This window comes from Pteropus alecto, unplaced genomic scaffold (assembly GCF_000325575.1).
Source record: "Pteropus alecto unplaced genomic scaffold, ASM32557v1 scaffold156, whole genome shotgun sequence".
Lineage (NCBI taxonomy): Eukaryota > Metazoa > Chordata > Mammalia > Chiroptera > Pteropodidae > Pteropus > Pteropus alecto.
In genome coordinates this window covers 4,974,974-4,999,210 of record NW_006437746.1, presented here as the reverse complement: position 1 = coordinate 4,999,210, position 24,237 = coordinate 4,974,974, and the positions used below count along the sequence as shown (strand labels likewise).

The window sequence follows — 24,237 nt, the reverse complement described above, 5'->3', positions numbered from 1 at the left end:
AACTGATCTGTCTGGTGTGTAGTGTTTCCTACTGTGGCCTTGGTTTGCATTTTCCTGATTACCAGTGAAATTAAAGACCTTTTTCATGTGTTTATCGACCATTTGGATTTTCCTGTTCCTGTTTTTTGTTTATTTTCTTTACAGACATCTTTTTTTCTCTTGGTTGTGTGAATAAATTCTTTATATATTCTGAAAACTAGGTGTTTTTTTTTTCCTTCAGTAAAATGAGTTCTTTTTTTTTCTTTCAGTAAAATGAGTAGCTTTTTTTATATGTATTACAAATATCTCCTATTTCCTGTGGCTTGCTTTTTTTTCCCTCTCTCTCTTAATGTGTTATTTGATGAACAGAAATTCTTGATTTTAGGTTAGAATGTGTATTTTTTTTGTTTTGTTTTGGCTTTTTGTGTAAAGAGCATACAAGAAGATTTTTTAAAAGTCCAGTCGTAGAACTCACTAGTGAAGCTGTCTGATCCTGGACTTTTGTTTGCTGGGAGATTTTCAATTACTGATACCATCTCCTTAATAGTAATTTTTTCTATTTCACCATGATTCATTCTGGGTAGTCTGACAGTCTATCTTTTAACTGAAGCATTTCATTCCATTTACAATTAATGCAATGACTAATATATTTGGGTTTAAATGTGTCATATTTTTGTGTGTTTTCTCTTTGTCCCATTTGTTCTACATTTTTTTCCTTATCTGTTGCCCTCTTTTTAATTGGATATTTTTTATTATACTTGTTTCCTCCTCTACTAGTTTGGAAGTTATATATTTATTCATATTTATATTCTCTCTCTCTTTCCCCTCCCCCTCCCTCCACCACTCGGTTTATCCTAGAAATAACAATTTACCTATTTAGTTGATACGAAAGAATATCCATAACTGGTGAAATCTTAATAAGTTCTGTTGATTATACCAATGTCAATTTCTTTGTTTTGATATTATGCTATAGTTTTGTGAGATGTTATCACAGAGAGACTGAGTGAAGGGTACAGAGGACCTCAAAGCCATTTGTTTGAAACTTCCTATGACTCAAAATAAAATGTTATTTTATCATAACGTTATAATTACTTTATTATAACATAAATCATAACATTATAATTACTTTATATAACATAATAATTATTTCGAAATAAAATGTTTAAAAATAAAAACTTATAAAAATCTGAAATTAATAAAAAACTTTTTCATCCTCCTGGATTTTACAAGAAACTTAGATTTGTTGCTTTGTTTTTTACCTTTTTGTTTTTTAACCCCGAAGGGCATTTCATTAATGTTTTATATAATTAATTTACATTTGCCCTCATATTTACCACTTCCATTGCTTTTCTTTTCTTTTTTCCTTAACTTTCCACCTGAGATTGTTGTTCTACTTTCTACTGTACATCTTTTAGAGTGAGCATGCTGGTGATAAACAGTTATTTTTTTTTTTTGAAATGTATTTTACTCTCAATCTTGAAAGATATTTTTTAAGGTATAAAATTCTATTTTGGCATTTGTTTTCTTTTACCACATTAAAGATATCATTGCAAAGTTATGGTTTTCATTGTTACCGGTGAGAAGTCAACTGTCAGTCTATTTCATAGTCCTTTAAAAGTGTCAATCTGGGTTCTCTGAGAAGCCGATGCCAAGATGGGATTAAATGTGCAAAGATTTTATGAGAAGAAATTTCTGTGTCAAGGAAGTAGGAGAGGAACCAGGTAAGGCTGGATAAGCGTCAGGCCATGATGCAAATCTTACCTCAAGTGACAGGAGGGAAGGTTAGTGGAAGCATCCAGGAAGTGTAAAGAAGGTTCAGTGCAAAGAGGTTAGGAATCCTTGAGCCAAGTTTGGCCAACTAAGAACAGATCTATTTAATATCCCTGCCATACTCAGTCATTAGTGGGAAGCAGTCCTTCCTGTGATTCGTTACACTTCATGAATCGGAGGATTCATGTCATTTATATCAATTGAAAAAAAATAGCCACAATTCTTTTGAATATTGCTTCCCACCTCCCCCTTTTAAAATCTCAATTATCTCCTTCTAGAATTCTGATTAGACAGACTTCTGTCTTCTCACTCTGTCTTCCATACCTCTTAATCTTTCTTTTATGTTATTTATCCTTTTAGCTCTTCTTTAAATGTTTGGTGGAATTCACCGGTGAACCCATCTGGGCCTGGCAATTTCTGTTTTGGAAGGTTATTAATTATCAATTCTATTTCTTGAATAGATATAGACCTATTCAGATTGTCTACTTCTGTGAGATCATGTTTTTCAATGAATTGGTCTATTTTATCTAGATTATCAAATATGTGGGCCGAAACTTGTTTATAACATTCCTTTATTATTCTTTTAATATCCATGGATCTGTAGTGATTAATTTCCGTAGGATGTGTAGTGATATCCCCTCTTTCATTTCTGATATTAGTAACTTGTGTCTTCTGTTTTTTTTCTTAGTTGGCTTAGCTAGAGGCTTATCAATTTTATTGGTCTTTTCAAAGAACCAGCTTTTGGTTTCATTGATTTTCTCTACTGATTTTCTATTTTTAGTTTCATTGATTTCTGCTTTAATTTTATTATTTCTTTTCTGCTTGTTTTGGATTTAATTTGCTCTTCTTTTTCTAGTTTCTTAAGGCGGGAACTTAGATGATTGATTTTAGATCTTTCTTCTTTTCCATGTGTTATTTAGAAATGTATTGTTTAATCTTCACTTATTTTGAGATTTTCCAGTTATATTTCTGTTTTTGATTTCTAGGTTAATTCCATGTGGTCTGAGAGTAGACATTGTATGATTTCTATTCTTTTAAATTTGTCAAGGTGTATTTTATGTCCCAGAATAAGATCTGTCTTGGTGAATGTTCTATGTGAGCTTGACAGGAATGTATATTCTGCTGTCGTTGCCTTTTAAGATGCCTGGTAATTTTTTCTTGATATCCGGACATGAAGCTAGATAAATGGAACTGTCCACTACTGGTTCCCATGGATGTTTCTGCTCCAATATGTCATAATTCTCTGTATCTGCCCGTCTTTCCAATTTTAGAGCCAGTGATTTGCCCTGCGACCTCACATATTTAAGAAGGGTTGTGGATTTTTCAGTGCGCTCAGCTTTTTACTTAATGTTAAAGTGAAATAGTAGCTTCCAAGCTTCTTATGTGTAAAACCAGAGACTGGAGTGGTAATATCTTCAGGTTTATTTTTCAGTTTCCTCTCTTCTTCAGATTAGTATCTAATATTTTCTTTAATTTTAAGTATTATATTTTTTTATTTACAAAAGTTCCGTTTTGTTCTCTTTTGCTCTTACTAGTTATTTTTATAGAATTTTATTCATATATCATGTTTTTTATTCCCTTTTATTTCTTTAAACATATTAAACATACTTATTTTATATTCTTCAATAATTCCACTATCTTCTCATTTTGAGTGTCAGTTCTGCAGTTATTCTTTCTAGTGATTTTTGCTTACAGTACTTTGTTTCGGTATGCGTTCTGTAATACGACTTTAAGCTCTACTTCCTTGGCCTTTATTTGAGGCTTGGGTTGAGAATATATTACTTTAGAAAATATATTATGTTTTTTTCCTTTCAGGAGCCTAAGGGACATTACCAATCTAGGGCCTCTTTAAATCAAATGTTAATTTTAAGGTTGTCAGAACTTATAAGTAGTATATATTACTGCCCCAATCTCATGTTCAGTTGAGGTTACGATTGTGAATTCTTGGAGACATTATTTCACCCCTCCTAGCCAGACATAATTACAGTGCTGAAATAGTTTCCTCTCCACTTTCTGCAGCAGATTTTCCTCTATTTCTCTTTTGCCAGAGGGCATAGACTTCAGGGACATGGAATATCAGACACTCACCTCGGATAGACCTAAAGCTTTTTCTGACTTCACCTATATGGTTGGATTATAAAGTGTTGAGTCCAGAACTGTGAAGGGTCCCTCCCCCAAGTATATGTATAAAAATACACACACACAGAGACACTAGGCCTCTGAATCAGAAACCAGACCTGTATTACTCAGAGCCTCACAGTGGTAATAGTGGCTATAGTAATGTCATAGCATAGTTTCCTATACCCCAATTCTCCCATAGAGCAACACAGTGAGGACAGATGTCACATGTGTTTATAGAGGGGCAGGGGTGTCTGTACTACTGAAGAGGAATTCCAAAGTTATGAATCTCAGAGCTTATGTAAGAGCTGGTACATTTATTCCTCTTCCCGTCTGTGCGAGTAGAGAGAGATTGGGGGCCAGGGAGGGCAGGTAGGAACGCAAAGTGAGAATGAGAGAGAGCATACCTTTATTTTGAAATGTAAGCAAATCCTCTCTTAGGAAAGGAGGGGAAGGTTTCTACCCTGGAATTTAAGCTTTTTGACTCCGGAGGAGAAAGATTTTATCACTCTTTGAATGGGAACAGATTGTTTGGGTGTGGAGATGGAAGTGGAGGGAGTCAGGGGAGGACACAAGTGGCTCCAGGTCTACCCACCCCCCCTCACCCATGTGAAGAGCAGATGGCACTGGAGGGAAAGGGAGATATTCTCTGTCTTTAAAACATGTCAGATGGCTCTGGAGGGAAAGGGAGATATTCTCTGTCTTTAAAACATGTCAATTTCAATGCTCAGAGAAACCCCAAGAAATCCAGCAATGACTATTTTACAGTGTGGGTCTGCAGGTGCCCTCAGGCCAGGAAGGGCGTTGGTTCTTGCTTATAGTTCCTGGATCCCTGCTCCCACTTTGTGTCAGGCCCCTGGGCACTTCCCGTACTTTCTTGCAGTCTCAGACCTGCATTCAAAAGGAAGTTTCAAATGTTCTATCATCTTTGAGAATATTCACAGTAAGACGTGAATACATAGTCTGTTGTATTGCTGGGAGCCCCCTTCATGCTTTAGGCTGAGATACGGTGAAAAAGGTGTAGGACTTGGAATTGAGGAACCTGGACACCCCTCCTCTTTGGGTGTCCTACTCTCTCCAGGGGGCCATGGCATCATTGCTTTGGGGCTTATTCATATCATTTCACAGGGGCCTTTTTCCTCTAAGAACAGCCATTTCTACCACACCTTTTAAGTATAGGGGCCAACCCTGCAAATTAGAGACAAGGGCCTGCTATCCCTTTAAATATATAAATTACCAATTTTTTCTAATTTTAAAAGTAATACGTCTGCTGTAAAAAAAAAATATATAGAAGCACAAACCTATATAAAAAAAGAAAAAATGACCTGTAAACCCCAAACAAGAAGTGACTATTATTACCATCTTGGTAGCAGTATCTGTTTATGATGCTTTTGCATTCTTTAGATGATACCATCCTATGATTTTGTCCTTCATTCTGGTAATGTGGTGTATCACCTTGATTTACTTGCTTTTGTTGAACTGTCCTTGCTTCCCAGGAGTACATCCTACTTGGTCGTGGCCTAAGATCCTTTAATGTGCTATCAGTTTGCTCTGATTTTGGATTCTGACTCTCTTTGTTATTAAAAACTATTTGCTAGCATTTTCCTGCTTGCAAAACATCCCATTGTACAGATAGGTCATTCCCTACTTATTGGGTATGTAGGTTATGATTCAATATTTATGAACATTTTGAAGGCTTTTAATTCATCTTGCCACTTTGCTTTTAGAAAGCTATACAAATGCACAGATCCCAGCAGTGGGTGAAAGTGTAGGACTGGACTCCAATTTGTCTCCCACTCTACTAGTTTATAATTGGGATTTGCCTGCAAGGTCCACCTGACTGCTATGATGCAAGATCACCTGTGCAGTTGTCCGTGTAGTTGAAATAACCCAAATGCTTTGTTACTTAAATTTCTCAAAATGTTATCTACATTTTTCCTCTTCTTCAGGGAGAAACCAATAGGATTATAGCCTCTCACACGATGAACAAAAACTCATCCAGGTCACACAGCATTTTCACCATCTACGTGGAGGTAAGTGTGAGCTCTTTGAATAGCCTGGGAGGGACAGCTGATTCCCCTGGGGCCTGCTCAATCAGAAGCTTCTCCCTCTGACAGTCTAACCTCTGTTTGGATGTTTCATAGGCCCATTCACGGACCTTATCAGAAGAAAAGTACATCACTTCCAAAATTAACTTGGTGGATCTAGCAGGCTCGGAGAGGCTGGGGAAGTCTGGGGTAAGTGCGGGGAGCAGGAGCCAGGGCCTCGCTTCCAGCCTAGTGTCCGTGTCTGTGGACCACCCCTCACTGCACATTTATGAGCACAGTCCTGAACTAGGTAGGCACGGTAGAGCACGTGGGCTTGGTCCTGTGGGGCTGGAGGGGCAGAATTAGCAGGGGTGGAACAGAGGAAGTTCCTCCCTGACAGGACTTTGTAACCATTAAGTGAGATGATGGCAAGGTGCCTGGCACTCCGTTAGTGCTCAGTAAATGCTCCACGATGGTGTTAGCATTTCTCTGTATATGACTGTGAGTAGTTGTGTGAGTATTTTGCATGAGTATTCCATCCCAAATAAATATTCATGAGTGTTACTATTGGCCTAAGAATTCATAAGAATATTCAGACGGGCATTCTTTACGCATTCATGTGTGCTTGTGTAAATGTTTATAGGATTATTTGCTCAAATATCTGCACAAATGTTGCCATGTGTGTTCGTTCACATTCGTGTGAATCTTAAGTGAGTATTCATTTGAATGTTCACATAAGTATTCATATTCACACGAGCATTCACATGAATATTTGCAGGAGTGTTCCTGTGAGTATTAGCATTGGCCCAAGATGGAATACGATGCTTTGGCCTTGAGAGAAGACCTTGGTCCTGGGAAGGAGGCTGTGGCCTGGCCACAGACCTGCAGTGTTCTTAATGGGGCAGCCTCTCTACTTGATCTGAAACACAGCTGACCTTTGGTTTTTAGTCCGAGGGCCGAGTCCTGAAGGAAGCCACCTACATCAACAAGTCCCTGTCATTCCTGGAGCAGGCCATCATCGCGCTCGGGGACCAGAAGCGGGACCACATCCCCTTCCGGCAGTGCAAACTCACCCACGCCCTGAAGGACTCGTTGGGTGAGGGTGTGGTTGGTGCACAGGGAGCAGAGACAGGCCTTGGCATATCTGCCGCTGCTGGTAATGGAATTGCTCCTTCCACTGGCAAGGACTTACCTGCGGCCTTTTCACAGTAACCTCAGACACACCTGAAAAGGCAGAATCCAGCATAGCTCCCTCTTCTTTCATCCACAACATGCTTTGCTGTTCAGTCCTCAGAACCTTTGCTTAAGCGTTCGTGTCTACCAGGAATACCTTCTTGTTTTCCCTTGTCCCTAAACCAGCTGGCAGAATTCTTCCTCACCTTGAAGACCCAGGTGGAGGGCCTCTCCCGTGACATCTTCCCTTCACTTACAGCCTCTCCGACATAGGGGCAGGGGCTGTATCTTGTCATCTTCTGTCCCCAGGCTCTTGTGTTGGGCTTGATAACAGCCACTGGTATCTGATCATTAACTGAGTGCTACCATGAGCAAAGGCGGACCCTGCCCCTCCTGGCCCCACACCATCTCATTCTCTGCTGTTCCCCTGGCTCCTCTTTTAGGTGCAGCTGGTGGCTTCTCCTCCCCCTTCCCTCCCTCTCCCCCTTTCCTCCTAGCCTCATATACGCTTGGGTGTGTCCTTTCTAACTCTGTCTTAGTCAGCTCCAGCTGCTATAGCAAAATACTGCAGACCGGGTGGCTTACATAACAGACATTTATTTCTCACCTTCTAGAAGCTGGAAGTCCCAGATCACAGTCTGGCAAGGAGGGTTCCTGGTGAGGACTGTCTTCCTGGCCTCTAGATGGCTGCTTTCTCACTGCGTCTTCACATGGCAGAGAGAAAGAGAAAGAGGCTAGAAAGAGAGGCAGCTCTGGTCCCTTTCCTCTTATAAGGGCACTAATCCCATTATGGAGGCCCTGTTCTCATGACCTCATTTCAACCTAATTATCTCCTAAAGGCCCCACCTCCAAATACCATCACATTGGGAGTTAGGACTTCAACATATGAATTTGGGGGACACACAAACATTCAGTTCATAACAGACCCCCGCCAGCCTCAAAGGAATCTCTTGGCAGAAAACCCACATGGTTCACGGTCCTTCTGTGTCCTGCTTTCTGCAGGGGGAAATTGCAATATGGTCCTCGTGACAAACATCTATGGTGAAGCCGCCCAGTTAGAAGAGACGGTACGTAAAGACAGCTGGTGTAACCGGATTGGACTCCCTCCTTGTGGGTGGCAGGGCTGGGTAAGTGTGGCTCCAGGCTGGCTCAGCTGGCACACTAGCCACACATATTGTCAAGAGTGGAAGGACCCAGGGGATAAGCCTCAGCCAAAACTGCTGAGGAAGGCTCAGCCAGGATTCAAATACCGAGTGCCAAGGGGCTGAAGCTGTGTTGAGGAAGAGGCGAGGCAGGAGGCCGGCTCCACATGGGGCCTGTGTGAGGAGAGGAGGCTGAGAGCCAGCTCTGTGGGGGCGAAGGCCATGCTTCCTGGGGTGCTGTTCCTGTGAACTGGAATCGAGAAGGACAGCTATTCCTTGTTTTTCATAATCGCATGTTTAAAAATCTTAACAATAACTCAGGTTCCAGACCGTGAGCTGATCGGTGTTAAGGATCTGCCACGTGCAAGGTGGTGTGGGGGGGGTGCCGCAGCTCAGTAGAGATGAGTCATACATGACCCTGGGCCTCAGAATTCCCAGCCACAGCCCTAAGTGATGGAGGAGGCTTTCAGAGGAGCGGGGATTTTTCCTCAACTGGGGCTTGGAAGGTGGGCACTAAGCTGGTTTGGTGATAGGGAAAGCAGAGTTGTTCCTGGCAGAAGGTGTGGCTATGCCAGAGACATCTGGGCACTGCAGGGGAGGGCTCAGGAAGGAGAAGAAAGAGAAGAAACTGCAGCAGCTGGATGGGCCCTGGCGGCCAGGCTGAAGCCTTGGCTGTTCTCCCGCAGGTGGCTGTGGCTGTCGTGGAGTTTGAGTAGGAAAGGGCTATGGCCAGAGTTGTGACTCAGGGACATTAACTCGGCATCAGGACGCAAGTGATCTAGGAAGGGGAGATGCTTTTAGAACCAGAGACTGGCTGGAGTACAGGCTGAGACAGTGACGCTCTTGTAGGGCCTCTCAGCTTCATGTGTTAGGGACTGTCCCAGCTTCCAGGGGGAACTCTCCTGCTCCACACTCAGGGCCCTGGGGATTGGGACGCCAGGGCCGGGAGCTCCAGCTGACGTGCAGGCAGCATCCCCAGAGGAAGGCTTCGGGAACCTCCTGGTCTCACAGTGTAACAAACCCCAAGACGAGACATATGAACGAACATTCAGCCTCCTGGCTGCCTTGTTAAAGGTGCCCTTCAAGACAGCGGAAGGTCTTCTGTCCCCTTAGCCCCATCCTGAGAGAGTCACTGCACAGGAAGCAGTTCTGGTACCTGCTGTCCCCCCGTAGAAGCTTATGCCCACATGGCTTGAGACCTGTGCCTGGACTGACCCCGCAGAGCGCCGAGGAGCTGCTGGAGGTTACCTTAGGGGTTTGGGACAAAGGCATATTGGGGTGTGCAAGCTAGTGATTTTCTTCTCCAAATGTTTTAAAACTCTCAAACTGTTCCTGTCATGGATCATGTTGCTTTATGCAGGGACACTGTATGTGTGTGTGGGAGTCACCACAGCGAGGGAGTTGTGGTCACACTTGCTGCCGTGCTTGGAGCGGGAGAGTCTGATTTCACCCCACACAGAAGCAACTCCAACTGTAGTGACAGGGAGCTCTCCCCAAGGGCTCTCCATGGGCCGGTTCTGTCCAGAGCACATTATACACCTCATCACCAAGTCCCCCAGGGACCCTGCAAGGCAGCTCTCCTAAGCTTTTCAGAGAAGACAGACCTGTCTGAGGTTGCACAGTCGGTCAGTGGCAGAGCTGTTAACCACCAGACCGGACTGCCCAAAGGAACAGGAGCCCTGTCGAGCCTTCCTGCGGGCCACTTCCGGGTGACTCTTCCCCTTCCAAGTCTTCTCCCGTTTCAGGGCTGGCTTTGCGCCACCACTGCCTGCTGCCACTGCCAGGGTGCAGCCCCCCACCCGCGTGTGACACCAGTGCCGTGAGCAGTGGCAGGGCCGTTTCCCAGCACCAGTTTGTGCTGCTGCTTCATGGGCCTCCCGCCATAATCACGCCTGGCTGGCTGCCCCCCAGAGGGACTCGGGCAGGACCCCCAGCTTCACTCCGTGGGCTCAGGGGACCCTGCAGTCCACTTCGGGGCATGACTGTACGCAGGGATTCATTGTCCCTAGTGGACTCCTTTTACCTGTTTTGCAAACATCTCTACTCATAAATAACAGGCCCGAAACAAAGATCTCTCTGATCTGTTTTCAGCTGTCCTCACTGCGGTTCGCCAGTAGGATGAAGCTGGTCACCACTGAGCCTGCTATCAACGAAAAGTACAACGCTGAGGTACTGAGGGGCTTGAGGGCAGGCGTCTCTCTGCGGAGAAGGTGTGCGGGTTCACTGTGTGGGTCACATGAGTCTGGCTTCCCTTCCTGCCTCGGCCTCAATTGAAGAGGCAGTCCTGGGTCAGGCCCCCACCCAGTTCACATTTGGGACTTCAGGGCCACCGAGTGCCCTGGGCTTCTGTACGAGAGTTTCTTAGACCCGTTTCAGAGCTGCACCAGTGTAGCCCATCTCTCAGACTCATCTGGGTATGTTACTATGCAACCTCCTTCCCAGCCAGAGTGATCCCTCCCAGCCAGCAGAGCTGACCAATCAGACGAATGCTCTGCATCACCATTCATCAGGGAAATGCAAATTAAAACCTTAGTGGAATTTCAGCCTCAGACTGGCAAAAATTAGACTTCTTCTGACAATGCAAAGTGATGGCGAGACTGTCCTGAGACAGGAATGTTTGTTTCTGGTCAGAGTATAACGGATACCACCACTTTGGAGAGCATTTTGGCAACATCTAATAAAGTAAAAACACACTTACCCACCATTTGGCTTTCCTTTAAGATGTTTATGGAATCACAGTTACTGGAGACAGGAGCATATGCATGCCCTAAGCTCGTGACAGACCAGTTAAATTTTCCACATTCTAAATCCTGAAGGAAAATCACAGTCCCCATGGCTCCGAGGGACTAACCATAGTTTGGAGGTTGAGGAGGGAACAGAGCTTAGAGCAGTGGTTCTCAGACTTGAGCAGGCATTGGAATCACCCCATGGGCTTGTTGAACCACAGGTCCCTGGACCTGTTCCCAGAGTTCCCGATTCCATCCATCTGGGCTGGGGCCTGAGGATTTGCATTTCTAGTTAGTTCCCCGGTGCTGCTGCTACTGCTGCTGCTGCTGGTCTCAGGCCACACTTTGAGAACCACTGGCTCAGTTGTTAGGAGCCCTGGCCCCCGCATCAGGGCCTCCTGACTCAGCAGCCTGCCCTTTCCTTCCTCAGCTCTACAGCCCCAGCCAGATACTCAGTCTTTCTAAGCCTTGGTTTCTTCTTTGTAAATTGGGTGTGTAAAAGAATCCACTCTCAGAGATGCTACGAAGAATAAGATAATGGGTGAAAACTTCTTAGCACAGTGCCGTCATGGAGTAAATGCTCAGGAAATGTTAGCTAGCACTCTACTCACTTGTACAGGTCCACCGTGTCACCTCTAGGGGCATTCTCACAGATGTGTAGAGATTTACAGAAGACGGTGCTTGCGCTGCTCTTTGTAATACACAAAAGTGAGGAACGTGATCAGTAGCCTTTAACAGGAGAGTCAGCTTTTCCACCCGGCCACCGAGGGAGGAAGGTGCACGAGGCACCATCGGCCATATGGGTCACGTGGCCTGGGTGGCAGCGCCTGCGAGCCTGTCACTGGGCTTCTCGCGGTGCATCAGACCCTACGAGTTGAAGATGAACAAAGTTGGTCATGATGAACATTTTCCAAAAACTTATCATAGAGGATGACTTAAAAAAGCACTAGGAGCACAACTCATGTACCGAGCACATAGGTAGCTGCAGATGAGGGTTCAAGTCGCTAGCTGTGGTGTTTCAAAAGCCTTCATTGCCCCAGAGCTGTGGCATGCAATATTTTGGAAGGAAAAATGAAGAACTGGTCAAGAAGACATAAATTGAAGCAAATGATGCAAATAAATTTATTTTACATCGATGACCTCACATTAAATTATCTAGAAAATACATGTTTGAATGCTTTTAATTGCTAAGCAATAAAGTGTCCTTAAAAGACAAAACAAAACAGGAGAGTAGCTAAACGAGTTATGGAAGGAGGGAGCCAGAGCTAGAACCAGGAGTACGGACAATCTCAAGTGAGAAAACAACTTGGGAATCGAAGTGACCTAATGGGAGCATCTATCGTTCACGCCAAGTATAAAAACACGCAGAGCGATGCTAACTGTTGTTGATGGATACAGATGCTCTTCGACTGACGATGGGCTCACACCTCGATAAACCCATCATAGGTCGAAAATGCATTTGCCCTAGTGAACAGCACAGCTTAGCCGGCTTCCACTGAACGTGTATCACTCTCGCGCTATCATAAAGTTGAAAAATCGTAAGTCAAACCGTCGTAAGTTGGGTACCATCTGTATATGTATGTGCAGTAAAAGAAAAAAAACGTCGAAAAGACCAAACTGAGGCTGGAGGTTCCCTCTAGGATGTCAGGGGCTTCACATTTATCCAAAATGTTTATTTCTTTAAAAAAAAAAAAAAAAGCTAATATGGCAGCATGCTGTTAAATTCAGATTTTGGGGTGGTCTTCCTAAGTTTCATGGCATTATTTTCTATCCTTTTCTGTAATGGGAAGCTTTTCTTATTTATTTATTTTTTCTATTTTCTTATTTGGTGTTCTCCGAGCTCAGGACCACCACATGACTACCTGCGAATCTAGCAGGTGGGTGTTGCTCCTGTGAGCAAGGACTTTACTTTGATGCTCTTGAATGTGATTTCTGTTCTGAAATCTGCATTGTTGATCTTGGGCAGCCAAGTTTCCATGTCATCAAATGTGAGTGTGTTTACAGTCCTCATGACAAGCATTTTCCTTTATATAAGCATGAGGTCTGGAGAGAGACATGGAAAATTATTTTGGTCGCTGCCTTTCCTAGACTGTAGCCAGTATTCCCAGGTTGTTCTCAGAACCATCTTCAGTACTGATGCCTGTTTTCAGACGGTTGGAATAGCTTCTGCAGAATTTCTTTGGCTGGCGGGGCTGGCTGCAAGGCGGGAGACAGGGTTCCTGATCCGCCTACTCCACCAGCTCCCTGTGGCGAACTGAACTGACTTTGAGCCTCAGAGTTTCATCTGCTAACTGAGAGGTTGGGCTGACGACCTCCTGTGGCCCTCCCACTTTGCCAGGTTGTGATTCTGTGAGTGGTGTAAAGATTGTGAGCCACAGGCGTGAACAGACAGCAGGGAGAGATTTGGGATGTCCTCTTCTGCCAAAGGGAGGTACACCTGCAGGCTGCAGTGGGGTCCCAGCAGGTAAACTTCACAGGCTGAGAGTTGCACCGACCTGTTGTGGGGCTTAGCCGGACTCTCTGAGTTATTGTGTTCGTGATAAAAACACCTGACCCTCAGGGAACTTTCATGAGTCTGTGCTGCTTCCAAGACATCGATTCCACCCAGATAATGCCCCTGATTTTTATAAGGGAGTTGGTCACCGGGAGGCGCTGCCTGACCCTGATCCGTAGGGTCTGCTGCGCCGGCCCTATGTTTCTAGGTACCTTCTCTCCTGCCTGTAGAAGAGGGCAAGTGGAGGCCACCAAGCCTGCCAGGCATTAGAAGTGGCTCTCACGCTCTCAGGTGTGACATGGAGGCTGGTGACACCGTGGGAGCAGATGGCGCATTTCCCCACATCACCTGAATGGCCCAGGGATCTAAGCCTGACTTCCTGTGCCACATACATCCAGCTGGAGACCCCCAACAGCTCAGCCAGACTCTACCTAGCTGGGGCATGATGCATTTTCTAGAGCTGCAGTTCCTCAGCTGGGAGTGGGGTGTGGGACTGAGTAGGGGCTGGCCCACAAGCCTCTCCTGTGCACCTCGTAGGAAATCCACCTGAAGGAGACCATCTTGGTGCTGCCCTGGGGGGCGCAGAGAGCCAGGGCCGACCGTGGTCATGTGCCTTGAGTACCAGGCTTTGTGCCCTGAGTTGCCACAGAGCCACCAGGACTCCAGGGTTCTGTCACCTCTTGCTGTGGACTGGTCAGTCACAGCTTTAGTCACCCATCGCAGCATCCAGCTATCAGGGGCTCCCTCCAGTGGCCATTTTTTGACAACTAACGGAAGCCCTGCTGTTCACAGTGAAGGTTTTCATCATAAGGTCCCTTGTGCCTCCACCATGAAAGGCACTCAGACAGTATCTATCAAATGTAAAATGACCTAGCAGTTCTGTTTCTAGAAATGTATCATTTACCCATTCACCTAAAATTCACTGAGCGCTTACTATGTGGCAGGCACTTTTTGAAGCTCTTGGGATGCATTAGTGTACAAATAGAAACACAATTCTCTGTTTTTGAAGAGCCAACAACCTGCCGGGGGTGCGGGAGATAGATATAATTAATGGAAGAAATAAGTCAATTCCAGATCTGCCATTTGCAGCAACGTGAATGAACCTGGAGGATATTATGCTAAATGAAATAAGAAAGAAAACAGAAAGAAAAATACTGCATGATCCAACTTACATGTAGAAACTAAAAAAGTCAAATTCATAGACTAGAGAGTAGAGCAGGGGCCGGGGAACAGGGAGATACTGGTCAAAGGGTACAAATGTTCGGTCAGAAGATGAATATATTCTAGGGATCTAATGCATAGGTTGGCGACTATATTTAATAATACTGTTTTGTATACTGGGAATTTGCTAACAAAGTAGATCTCAGATACTCTTACCACACACAAAAATGGTACCTAGGTGAGATGTGTCTGCTAATTAGCCAGACTAGCGTACATTATATAGCAACCATTCCGCTACCTATATACATGGCCAAACATCACGCCTTAATATGTATGTGAGTTTTCTTTTAAAAAACATTTTTAGAAAACAAAATAGGTAAGTGCTAGAACTTCCGTTTTCAATACAGTAGCCACTACTCACATGTGGCAACTTAAATTAGTCAAATAAAATGTAAAATTCACTTGGTCACACTCATCACACACTATCTGGCTCACGGCACAGATATGGAACATTTTCATCATCGCAGAAAGTTCTTGTAGACAGTGCTGCTCTAAGGTTCGTTGGGGATATGTGCTATGACAAAAATTAGAGCAAGATTTTTTAAAAGAGCGGTGTGCGGGGGGGTGGGGATTGCAGTTTTACACAGGGTGATTATGTAATTTAGAAGCTTCTGAACAAAGCTTTGAAGGAGGAGAGGGAGTGAGCCACGAAATACCCGGGAGGAGAGTGTCCCAAGCAGAGGGGACAGGCAATGCACAGGCATGGCGGGGATGGGGGGTGCCGTTTCGGTGAGAGCGCAGTGAGCTGGGGACAGCCATAGGAAAGAGGTAATGGGGACAGCCGCATAGAGCCTCAGAGATCACTGTGTCGTCCTACCCATAAGGACACAGAGATATAAGCACAAAGATGTTCTTGTAGCATCGTTCGTAGCAGCAAAACATTGGAGGTGATACGGGTGATACTCAGTGGGGAACAGTGCCACGTTTGTGCGGCGGTTGGGGAGGATGAGGGGAAAGGTACGGCCGTGCATGGAAAGTGTCCTGGCGGTGTGGGCTGTGCCGAGAAGGACAGTGGCCTGGCATCCTGGAAGTATCCTGGGAGCTCTGGGACTTGGGCTTTGAGGTGGCCTGGGGCGCTTGTGCTGCTCTGTTCTCATCCTCCTCTTCTCTAAGAGGCCGAGGCCAGGGACTCCGAGGCCCCCTCGGACCCTAACTCACCTCAGTCGGGGAGGGAATTGTCCAGATGCTGAGATCACACCCCATGGATTACCAGGAAGGGCCAGGGTGTCCGGGCACAGGGTGGGGGATTGTGAGCTTGAAGAGGAAGGGCGGCCTCTCTGACTGTCCTCCCTGCCCCTGCCAACTATGCTTCCCTGGCAGCGAATGGTCAAGAACCTGGAGAAGGAGCTGGCACTGCTCAAGCAGGAGTTAGCCATCCACGACAGCCTGGTAAGGGGCCAGATGCGGTTATGGGAACGGTCAGCCTGCCAGAGGGACTGGGGGCAAGGTACCAGAGGAGCAGAAGGAATGGGGAGGGGGCACAAGGGTCAGGACAGGGATGCTGGAGAGGGTGGGTGGGCAGAGGGACTGGGTGGACAGGAGGTCTGATGGGTAGGGAGCCCAAGTATGCAGGGAGACTGAGGGAAAGATAGCAGTTCTAGAGGGGCCAAGGGGCCGAGGGGCCGAGGGGCAGGGGTATAAGGTGGTCAAGGAACAGCAGCAGGAGGGTGAGGGGCAGGGGGCCAGGGGCCTGGCAGGTAGGGGTACAGGGGCAGAGAATGTGATGAGTCACGGTTAGGGGAGGTGGGGCAGGCTGAGTGGTGGGGGAGGGGCAGGAATCCAGTGGTGGCCTGCCTGTGCTGATACGCGTGGTCCAGAAGGGCCTCAAAGCAGAAGCAGCCACTTCCCTCCCGGGGACCTCACCCTAGAGTATGCTAAGATTCAGCTGGCAGAACCCTCTTGCTTGGCGTGGCAGGCCCACGTCAGGCAGCTTTTCCTTCCCTCCCCGACCCGGTTGTCCCTTGCTAACTGGAGCACCTGGCCTGTGAGTCAGGCCTGCTCTGCCGGGACCCGATGGTGAAGGGAATGGAGCTGGTTTGGGCAGCCGGGGCCTGTGCCCGACCTCCCCACCTTGGTTCTCAGAATGGCCCCTGCCGCCCCTACTTGGGCTCAGGCGCTTCGAGCTGAGGGACATGTCCTTCATCCTCCTCCAAGGCCAACCGCTCCCTTGTGAACTACGACCCCCTGGATGAGATCCAGATCGCCGAGATCAACTCCCAGGTGCGGCGGTACCTGGAGGGGACGCTGGACGAGATCGACGTAAGGAGTCCCTCCTCAGGACCCCCATGCTCAGCCAACCTGGGCCGCCCTGTCCCGGGCACACCTCAGCTCATGGCCTTGGAACCAGCCTTGGAACCTCACACCGAGTGGGTGCAATGGGCATAGGACTGCTGGCCTCAGGGTCCCTTTGTCCCACCAGGGCCTCAGTTTCCATGTTTGGGTTATAAGGCTCTGTGCCCCACAGAGTGGCCAGCAGCCTTGAGCAGCCTCGTACCCACAGTTGATCCATCACTGGGAGCACGAGCCCAGCCAGGCTGCCCTGGGCTGAATCCCACCCCGTCAGCCGTCACCTTGCTGAGCGACTTCAGCAAAATGCTCCACCTCACGTACTTTGGTGGCCTCACCTGGACAGTGGGGAGAGAAAACGAGCTGAGATGAACCGAGCTGCAGCACCTCAGGTGCTTGGCTGTGGCAGGTGGAGTGAGGCTGTTAAAGGATGATGATCATGCTGGTTGTCTTTTAGGAAGCCCCCCAGGGCCCAAGGAGGGAGGGACAGTGCCACACGGGGAAGGGCTTTTGCGGGGAAGATGCATTCTGTTCTCATAGCGCAGGCCAGCAAACCCTTCATCAGGGAGCCGCGTGGGCAGACCCCCCATCCTGTTACTGTGGGCAGCCTGGGCAAGGGGGGCGTGGGCTCTTCTCACTTTTCCAGCAAGGGCAGCCCTAGGCTGGCCTCGGTCAAGGGTAGTACTTGTGGGCGAAAAGGCCGATGGCCTTCCTCCAAGGCGTATATGTGTCAGTATCCCCACAGAACGGCTTGTAACAGAATCTTCTGGAAGCAGCAGAGAGCCAAGAATGACAAATTTGATTTTTTTTCAAATTTGATTAAATTTGATTAAATTTGAAGAATTTGATTAAAATTCTTATTATTTTCAAGAACTAGAGTCATTTGGATTTTATAGACATCTTCACTTAGAAAAGGTGGTTTTTATAGCCTCAGTAAATGCTTCATTTGAAACTATTAATCGGGTATCGGTCTGCTCTCAAGAAGGGCTTGGACTGCCACTTCGTTGAGAGGCTATTTGCAGATGTCCTGTTCTCGAGACAGGTGGTCACAGGTTAGCCCAGGGGTCCTGGTTTTCTGCTAACACAGACATAGCCTTGGTCCCGTGGTGCCGAGGTCTAACCTCTCTTCCCTCCAGATAATTAACCTCAGACAGATCCAGGAGGTGTTCAACCAGTTCCGGGTGGTTCTGAGGTAAGGGACCCCGCATCCATCCGGCCCCTTCGTCGGACAGCCTTTTTCATTTCCCGTGGTTTGGATGCGGCCTCCAAGCACACCGCCCGTCTCTCACATGTGAGAAGCCACATGAGAATCCCCGGGGTGTGCCCAGACCCCTGGTGTCCCCAGTTGTCTCTGCTGCTGAGCTCTCAGATCCTCCCACCCTTCCTTCCCCTGGGGGTACAGGAAGGACAACCCTCCATTTGGGGCTTCTCAGAGAGGAAGTGGGCCCTGGTGGACAGGAGGTCTTTATGGAGCACCGGCCCTGAGCATGGCCAGAGCAGAGCATCATGAATACTCCCCACTCCCCCACCCCCAGACCCACCTCAGCAGGCATTTGAGGTTTATTTGGACGCACACATACCTGTAGCCTGAGTGGCTCATGCCGGATGATATCACAGAAGCTGGTCACATGATTCCAAAGGGCTTGTGAGAGACAGTACCCAGGTGGGGAAGTGTGGTCCCAAGGCAGGCTTCCTTACTGCCTGTTAAAGTCATCCTGGAGCAGATGAGCCAGGCACATAGGGTGAGCCCTGCAGATTTGGGAGCTGGACGATGGGTGTGTGCATTTGGGAGTTGGGCGTGGAATGAGCTTGATTGGTCTGGTTCATGGTTAAGGCCTGGCTGTTTCACAAGGAGCGACACCCAAATGCCTTTTAACTCCAGTATGTACTTGGTTCTTGCTCCAGAGGGTTTAGAATGACACCAGATATGAGATATTCTCTCACTTTCTCTCCCAAGCCAACAGGAACAGGAAGTGGAGTCCACTTTGCGCAGGAAGTACACCTTCATAGACAAGAATGACTTTGCAACCATTTCTGCTGTCCAGAAGGTAAGCAGAGTTGCCTCTTGCTGACAGCAGTCATGTCAGATTTTTTTCATCCCCAGCAAGTATCCATTAAAGCAGATCTAGGGTTGGAACAGATAAAGGTAACACCAGGATGAGTGTGGGGTGACCTATGTAAGAGTAAACCACATAAGATTCAAAATGATCTCTAAAATTGGAGATGTGGCTGATAAAAACAAGATCAATTCCTGGATTTGTGTTGGAACAAGCCTTAGGACCCTCAGGGTATGGAATGAGACACCAGACCAGTGAGTGGAGTTGATGTGGAATGTGGACATTTGATGGGGTGGTCAGAGACAGCTCTGTTGGGGACAGCCTAAACCTAGCAGCAGCAGCCACATCTTGATGTGAGCTGAACAATGCCCACCTGAGCCTTCAGCCCATATACACTTGGGTCCTCAGGGGGCCCAAAACCTTAATCTAACCCTTGGGCCTGTGGCTGGCCTCTATCCAGGCAGGGCTTGTGGATGTTGACGGCCACCTAGTGGGCGAGACCGATGGACAAGGCTTCGGACTTGGGGTCTCTCCTTTCTCTACCAAACCCGGGAAGAAATCCAAGTCCAAGAAGATGTTGAAAGAGGTCAGGTGAGTGACCTTCTTGCTGCTTTGCCTGTTCAGCTCCTGGCCCTCCTCGGCCAGGAAAAGGGGGGGACACAAGCTGTTCCCGTCTTTCCTCTGGTGTCTTAGCTACTGTGTGGTCATAGTGCATGTCACTGCTGCCGATACTAACATCTGTGGGGCCCAGGCTGAGGCTGGTCACCTGGCAACCTCATGAGGTGGGAGTTAATGTCTGCATATTAGTGATGAGGAAATTGAGGCTCAGAGGGAGGAAGTCACTTCCAAGGTCACACCGCTGCTCAGTGGTAGAATGAAGTGAGAAGCCGGGCCAGCACTTGCCCCTCTGGGTACTTCATGTGGAAACCCCACCTCCCGTCACTGACTGGCACTCATTATGACCTAAAAACCCCAATTCACCTTTCAGATGAGACTCGTTTGCATGTGCAAGGTGGGAAGAGGGTGAAAGTTCACTTAATGAGCCGCCCTCCCTGGGAGGTGCTGTAGCAGTAAGCAAGAACACAGGCTCCAGAGGTGACACCAGGGCTCACCTCTCTGCTCAGTACTTCTTTCGCCCAAGGGGTCACGTTGTGCCTTCTTTTCCTCATCCCTAAAATGGGAATAATAATAATGATAGCATCAGAGTCGTTGGAGTTGTGGTGAGGATGAGTAAATGCAGTCCCGGTCCTTGGAAAGTACTCAATAGGAATCTGTTACTGTTATCACTTGTTAAAGGATGCAGGCCAAAGCTGATTGTAGAAGACTGTCACATGCAGGCCAGGAGTTGCATAGCAGAGGTTCATGATGCCCCTGACCTCCTCCTGCCCCACCAGAAAGGGCAATCACACGCCAGCCCTCTGCTCTGCCGCTGCCCAATGGGTGCCATATCAGATGGATCGAGGCTTGCCCCCACCAAGCCACACTTATTGCAAGAAGAAGGAAGGAGGAAACAGTGAGGGGCGGGAGGGTGCACCCTCCTGTCAGTTCAGGCCTCAGACGTGCCTCTCTGGGAGCAAGGACCCTGGTACTGTCACTTGGAGAGGGTGGGCAGCTACTTTCCTAGGGTCACTGATGTAGGTGGGGAGAGCAGGCGTGGACTGTTCCAAGCACCAGGGCAGACCTGTTCTGGTATCCCACTGGTCCACAGACAGACCACGCTGAGTGGGGCTCTGCCTCCCCCTCCCAGGGATGCCTCAGCAGCCATATTATTCCTGAGAGCCTGTGGCCCACCCCACAGATCTATACGCTTTCACACCTAAAGATGGCCCATTCTTCCCAGGTGTCTCCTGCCAGGGCTGCGGAAGGGAGGGCTCCTTGCTCTGATAAAAGGGAGGAAAATGCTCTCCTCCTCCTCCCCATCTGCATGGCTTAGGGTCATATTCTTTGCCCTTTGGCCTAGGTATGTGTTCAAGATAGGAGCTGAGTGGGACGGGGCTTCTGGTGTGTGAGAGCTGAGAAAGGTCACGCCCATCAGCGCCAGAGACACCTCACTGCCCATGACTGAGACGTGGCGTCCCCTGCCTTCTCCTTCCAGCTCCTTGGCAAAAAAAGAAGGTGCCAGCAGCCCCGTGAGTGGCAAGGACTTTGAAATTTCCACCTCCAAGACCCAGCTGACCCCATCCTCCAAGGATGGAGACGCCAAAGACATGCTTCTGCGGGACCGGGAGACCTCCAACATTGAAACCCTTCCCTCGGACTCCCCGAAGGAGGAACTGCGCCCACCAAGGTGACCTAGTGTAATGCTAGCCCTTGCCCCGGGTCATTCCAAACCAAAATATGATCCTCAATATGTAAAGAGCACTTGAGGATAGAAGAGAAATAAAATAGGGGGATAATGGGCAAAGACTAGGAGCACAGTTCAAAAGGAAAACATGATGGCTTATCCACATACAAATGGTCCAGCCTCAGGAGTCATCCAGGATACACGGAATCATTTTAGACTCTCCAAATAGCAATTATTTAAATAATTAAATTTACATATTTTTGGAATTAGTAATGCACTCAGAAGGTACAACGTCTCAGGGTAGGAGACCCTTCCTCTAGCCACGCAGTTCCTCTCAGTAATTGAGTTAGGAATTTATCCTGAGGAAATAATTAGAGATATGGACAGAGATTTATACAACAATATGTCCATTGTATCATTAATTTAAAAAGCCAAAATTCTTTTCTTTCGAAAGACCTTCAGTAGCCAACACTAGGGAGATAACTCTAAGTAAATTATCATCTCTGCTCTTGAAATGTACAAGGATGTACATGAAGTTTTTCCCTCAGCCTATGAACATCTCCAAAACATTCAGAGAAGTTGCAAGAATTATACAGTGAATACCCTTGGTTCTACAATTAACATGGTCCTATACTTATTTCATCTCGTGCCCATTTTTGAGTGCGTGTGTCCATTATTCCATCCCTCCATCCATCTTATTTTTTGATGTATTTCATAGCGAGTTGCAGACAGTCCTCTTCCCCCTACCCCAACACTCCAACTGGAGTTCTCGAGGTTTTTAAGAGCATGAAAGAATGCTTCTGTGAAAAAAAGTAAGATGTAAAATTATATATACTACATGGCCCCAGACATTTACAAATTTATCAAAGAAATCCATGAAGCAGATACACCAAACTGTGGTTGCCAATAGGTAGTGAATGGTTTGTTTCATTTTCCGTTTCTCACATGTTCCCTTGCTTGGCTCATTTTCTGCAGTGGTCTTGTGCCTTGTGTGCTGAGTAGCATAGAGATGAGGGAATGATTCCTACAGGTTACTCCCATCTGGGGTAGGTGATGCCCAGGAATTCTGGCCTCCAGCTCACAAAGCCCCGGGGAAGAAAAGTGAAGTCCCCGGTGGCTCCAAACCAGCTGCCCTATTTCTCCTCCTCCTCCCCACTCCATCTGCAGACCCGGCACCCCACCCTCCAAGCCCGTGGCCTTCGAGGACTTTAAGAATGAGCGAGGTAGTGAGATCAATCGCATCTTCAAAGAAAACAAGTCCATCTTGAATGAGCGCAGGAAAAGGGCCAGCGAGACCACACAGCGCATCAATGTCATCAAGCGGGAGATCGACATGGCCAAAGAAGCACTAAATTTCCAGAAGTCACTGCGAGAGAAGCAAGGTAAATGGGATGCGGGCTCTGGAGGACTGAGACGGAAGCGGGTCAGCCAGGGCTGTTGGGGTGCGGCTTTCATCCCTGGGTCACCACTTGGCTCTAGTTAGCCCTGGGGAGCCACAGAGTCCTTCTCTCTCAGCCACCCTTTTTCTTCGAGTCCTCCATTATTGCTTTATCTCAGACTCAGGTGCTGGTCTTCCACTCGATATGTGCTGCTGCCCATGGAGATGTAGAGATATAGACTTTTGTCCTCATAGAAGCTTCCGCCCAGGGAGATGGGTGGCTGGTCATCCCTACGAGGTCCTTGGGTCCTGGTGTGGTCTCCTCACTGCCCCCAGTGGTCTGATTAGGGTGGAGGTGCTGGTCAGGACATGAGAACTGAGGAGAGAAATGAGAATGTAGGTATCAGAGGGCCAAGGGGTTCACTGCCACTAAGACCTCAACACAGCCACCCACATCTCAGAGTCCAGTAAAGACTCTATGAAGGATTTGTGTCTATCAAAGTGACCACATCAGGGATGTCACACAGCACACAGACCAGATCGATCTCCACGGCAGGCAAGGGACCTTGTGAGGGCAACTCCAGACATCTTGAATTGGGAGATCGGCATGACCAAGGTGTCGTTATAGTGTCAGTGACACGTAACATTAGTGGTGGCAGTGAAACTTAATGTCTTACTTTTCCCAGTCATCATTGGAAATGCTACTGTTTTTCTCCAGCACCTGGGACTACTGCACGCACCCCAGCCACACACCTGTCTCACGCAGGGCTCACTCTCAGGGGATCCTAGGGTAAAAGCCCCATACCCTGCGGGGTTGACATGACACTTATGCTGAGCTTTCAAGGTGCTATGGGCAGTGGACAGCTGGGCGAATGGTTCCACAGACTGTATCTTAACCCGACAGTCCTCATCAAACTGACAGACGTTAAAGGCCCATACAACACGATCGTGAGTGGAGAAGACCAATAGCACAACTAACCCCTCTCTTTCTGGAGCCTCTGACAGCTGCTCAACATGACACAGATGTCTAATCAACTTTAAGAAGAAGGTAGCTGGTGAATGATATAGACATCTAATCGTCTCTAACGAAAAGACGATTTGAAATGTGGGTTTACATGCACTATTATTAATAAAGAATCTTGCCAAGTGCCTTGTGAAACCAGCCAGTGATGGCTACTTCGTGTACATAACTTACAAAAAAAAGTTAAACATTCATATAATAGAGATGCTTACTGAATATCTTTGGCCGATGGGGTTTAAGATCAAAAATAAGAGTGGAGCATGGGCCATCTCTACCCTCCCCCCTGCTCACTGCTCCTGTTTGTCCTAGAAATGCCAGTGTGGCTCTCTGATTTGAGCCCCTCCCACCGTGAGACTTGTCCTGGCAGCTGGCCTCCTCATGCTTTGCCCACCCCCAGGCCACGGCCCGGCCCTTCCCCTGGTCTCCTGTCTCGCTCTGCCAGCACTCTTCTCTCTTTCTGGCTTGCATTCCTCCCCTCACCCCAGCTGGGCCCTGGCTCCCTAACTGCCTCCATCTCCCTGCAGGAGAGTATGAGAACAAGGGGCTGATGATCATCGACGA

At 47.5% G+C, this 24,237-nt stretch overlaps 1 protein-coding gene across 1 annotated transcript in view; it reads left to right on the top strand.

Moving 5' to 3' along the window:
• KIF9 (kinesin family member 9) overlaps nt 1-24,237 on the top strand; it is a 40,762-nt gene that overhangs the window by 12,572 nt on the left and 3,953 nt on the right. Inside the window, 14 exon segments of the mRNA XM_025048924.1 lie at nt 5,817-5,900; nt 6,012-6,104; nt 6,843-6,990; nt 8,070-8,134; nt 10,301-10,378; nt 15,971-16,039; nt 16,805-16,909; nt 18,073-18,128; nt 18,894-18,984; nt 19,454-19,584; nt 21,089-21,280; nt 22,445-22,659; nt 24,201-24,234; nt 24,236-24,237. The exon segment at nt 24,236-24,237 is cut by the window's right edge and continues 126 nt beyond it. Coding sequence (XP_024904692.1) covers nt 5,817-5,900; nt 6,012-6,104; nt 6,843-6,990; nt 8,070-8,134; nt 10,301-10,378; nt 15,971-16,039; nt 16,805-16,909; nt 18,073-18,128; nt 18,894-18,984; nt 19,454-19,584; nt 21,089-21,280; nt 22,445-22,659; nt 24,201-24,234; nt 24,236-24,237 — 1,363 coding nt within the window.